The sequence below is a fragment of the Nicotiana tomentosiformis genome, chromosome 2 (genome assembly GCF_000390325.3).
Source record: "Nicotiana tomentosiformis chromosome 2, ASM39032v3, whole genome shotgun sequence".
Lineage (NCBI taxonomy): Eukaryota > Viridiplantae > Streptophyta > Magnoliopsida > Solanales > Solanaceae > Nicotiana > Nicotiana tomentosiformis.
In genome coordinates this window covers 36214092-36217626 of record NC_090813.1, presented here as the reverse complement: position 1 = coordinate 36217626, position 3535 = coordinate 36214092, and the positions used below count along the sequence as shown (strand labels likewise).

General features: G+C 32.6%; 1 protein-coding gene across 1 annotated transcript; it reads right to left on the bottom strand.

Moving 5' to 3' along the window:
• Window positions 1-422: 422 nt before the first annotated feature.
• On the bottom strand, window positions 423-2537 carry LOC104093726 (3-ketoacyl-CoA synthase 5-like). Its single transcript, XM_009599522.4, has 2 exons — window positions 1126-2537; window positions 423-786 (listed from the first exon to the last, which is right to left on the bottom strand). The coding sequence occupies exons 1-2, from the start codon at window positions 2390-2392 to the stop codon at window positions 563-565; spliced, it is 1491 nt and encodes a 496-aa protein (XP_009597817.1). The 5' UTR covers window positions 2393-2537; the 3' UTR covers window positions 423-562.
• Between the last annotated feature and the right edge of the window lie 998 nt (window positions 2538-3535).

Sequence of the window (3535 nt, the reverse complement as noted above, 5' to 3'; positions counted from 1 at the left end):
CTCCTGCTTTGTTGTTTTCGGATCGGACAAAGCTCATTTGCAAGCACGTGCTTTTTCACTAGTAATTAATTTTAATCTAATATAGGAAGAGAGTTACATATTAACAACTGCTCGCATGAACAATTTTCAGCGGTAAAAGACAAATTCCGCGATGCAGAACGGCACGGCTTACAAGAAAACTGTTACTCCATCTTTCTGCTTTGGTGTATGATTCATTTATAACTGTTCTGAAAGGAGGGGTACATGATATAAATTGGTAGTAGCTGAGAAAATAAATAATTATACAGCTTTTTCGGACACAGTAGTAAATACCTGCCCTACAAACTAAATGCAAATGGTATGTTGTAGAATCATTTGACCAACTACCAATTAACACGCGTAGGGAAGAAAAGAAAGTAAAAAAAAAAACTACTCCAGCAAAAGGAAGAAGAAATATAAATCATCACATAATTTTTAAGGAATTTTAACAAAGACAAACTTGCTCAATTAACAACACCCTAATATTAATTCTTTGATTGAATATATATAGCTAGCTTTGGAATTAAAGGGGGAATGTAATTTGTTACAGCTTCACAATCTTTGGGATGAACACTGGGTACCTATCAATGCAATCTTCCCATGGTCCATCAGTTCCTGTCTTGATTGTGCGATTACACTTCCAAACAGCACTGTTACACTTGAATCCACTTCCAAATGCTATTTGCCAAATTCTATCACCTTTTCTCATCCTTCCTTTTGCCTCAATGTAACTCATTTCGTACCATAGTGATGAAGAAGAAGTGTTACCTGTTTTGAAACATAACATAATAAACTAATTAGATTTCTGTTTTCTAATAGTTTTAAACTTTTAGACGAGATGATCATATAATTTAACGTGGTATTAGAGGTACCAAAATATCCTACGTTCAATTATTTTAAGGGATTGTTACAGAAATAGTTGGCCAGATTCAATACTTACTTTTTCTAGCCGGTATACATAGAATATATTGATTATATATAATTATACATATATTAAGTATATGAATTATACAGATATTATATATACGCCGACTATTTTTAGTTTAAGAGATTAGGTGTACATAATATAACTAAATAATCGAAAATGTGTTTTCACTAATAACTTACCAAATCGATGCAAAGTCATTCTTGAAGCCTCAACATGTTCATCAGATAACTGGAGATTCTTCTGAAGCTCATCAATAACAGCCCTTCCACCAGCATGTATGCAAAAGTGTTCAAAAGCTTGTTTGAAATCAGGAATATAAGCTTTCCATTTAGGGTTAAATATTTTCCTTCCAATAAGAGTAAAAAGGAAAAGAAGCTGCTCTGAGGCAGGAAGAACTAAAGGACCAATTGTAGTAATATTGGATTTCAAAGCTTCCCCTGCTATAACCATAAGATCTTTAGAAAGATTAATACCAACTTTTCCTTGTGGATCTTCTTGTTCAAAAACACATCTATAAGCTTTATCATCAGCACCTTTATGTGTTCTAACCACATGCATTAATCTATACTTAGCTCTACTGCTGTCTTTTCTCTTGTTTGACAAAAGTATAGCAGCACCACCCATTCTAAACAAACAATTAGGCAAAAGCATTGCTCTCTCTGAACCTTGGTAATAATTAGGTGTAATAATTTCAGTACTTACAACTAAAGCGGATGAATTTGGAAGAACTTGAAGAAGGTCTCTAGCCAAATCAATAGAGATCAAACCAGCACTACATCCCATACCAGAAAGATTGTAACTTTTTATGTTACTTCTCAACTTGTATTTGTTCACAACCATAGCTGATAAAGATGGAGTTGGAGAAAACAAGCTGCAGTTAACGATAAGAATATCGATATCTTTAGGTTTTAGACCTGTTTTCTTCATTAAGTTATCAATAGCTGAGAATATGACAACTTCAGCTTCATTTCTAGCAGATTCCATTGTTGGTGTTGGAGGGATGTAATGACAAGCAGGAGGCAAACAAGTTTCTTCACCAAGTCCTGACCTTTCAAGAATTCGCATTTGGAACTTCACACTTTCAGGATTATCTTTCAAGATTAGACGTGAATGTTCCATAAAAGTTGAAAATGGTACTCTACACGTGACAGGAGCTTTGTAACATGAATAATCTACTAAGTAAATGGATCTTGGTTTTGACATGAAGTAAACTGTGGCTATAAAAATGATGAGGAAAGAAGAGCATAGGATTTGGATGAGATCAAAGTGGAGTGAATTCCAAATACTTAGTATTTCTTCAGGGCCTAATTTAATTAACTGTAGAGTGACACCAGCCATAATAGGCACAAGCAAGAAAGTTAAAAAATTATTGACAAGGTATTGGTACCCAAGTTTGACATACTTGAGCTTCACAGAATTGGACAAATTTGGGACTGTTTCTGGCATTTTGACAACAAGAAAAAACAAATTAACAAGAGAAAGTTTGAGGGAGATGAAATTAGATTGTAGTAGCTCGGACAATAGAAGGGGAAAATGGTGAGAATTTAAAGACTAAAATGAAGGGTGGTGAGACCAAAATGAGAGGGCAAAGAAATTAAATGAAAGGAGGGCAGATGAGAGGATTAAATGAACAACTTTCACGTCACACAACTTCCTCTTAGCTGGAGGTTTTTCTTTTGTCCCTGTGATCATTTATATTTCAATCAGTCTCTTGTTTTTAAAATTTATATTTGTCAATTTCTTAGTATCTTGTCAAGATTAGAATACGCGTATTTTTTAAAAAAAAATGATATACAAGGACCAAAAGGTTTACTCTATCTTGTGTTATTAATCAGACGCATTTAATTAAAGAAAGGTTTATGTTTCAAGTTTCAACCACTACTAGAGAGTTCTAATTATATCATCTTTAAGAATGATATATCAACTTATATGGTACTGAAAGAATAAATAATTACCTTTGGATATGGTTATGTGTGTCATGAACTTTACACATTACGTTTGATTTTAAGAGTAGAATAATTATTTTTAGTTTGAGATGAAATGAATTCCTTATTACTCTCTCCGATCCCATACTTGTCGTTTTATCAAACTAATATTTTTTCAAAATATTTGATGTTTTTGAAAAATAAGAAGTCATTTATTAATTTTTTCGTCCCAAGTCTATCTTTGTTGTTCAAGTTAGTGTAATGTTAATTAATTACTTAAGTTGTTTAAGGAGATAAAGAATAATTTAAACAAATATTCTTATGATTAAAATTCGTCTACTTTTAATGGAAAGATGTGGCTTCAGGCTGAAGGAATGAACCACAATCATAATTCATAGGTATATTGTTCATCAACTTCAAGGTTAGATGCTCTAACTTCCACGTTCTGTTCTTTCTTCTTTCTTCTTTCTTCTTCTTCTTTTTTTTTTTTTTCTTGTATTTTTTTTTTAAAAATAAAAAACTCTTCTCTTGTGGACTAGCCAAAACATCGAAAAATAGAAGTAAGAATATATGGGTGCTTTCCACATTTGCCACAGAGAGCAGTGACCTTAACAATATAAAATGAAGTAGGAAAAACAAATTCCTGGCCCATGCCATTAACTCT

Excerpts from the sequence above, each read along its gene's own strand:
- LOC104093726 (XM_009599522.4), bottom strand. The coding sequence starts at position 2,392 with ATGCCAGAAACAGTCCCAAATTTGTCCAATTCTGTGAAGCTCAAGTAT. Across the intron at positions 787-1,125 it reads AATGACTTTGCATCGATTTG|GTAACACTTCTTCTTCATCA; the intron begins GTAAGTTATTAG and ends GTTTCAAAACAG.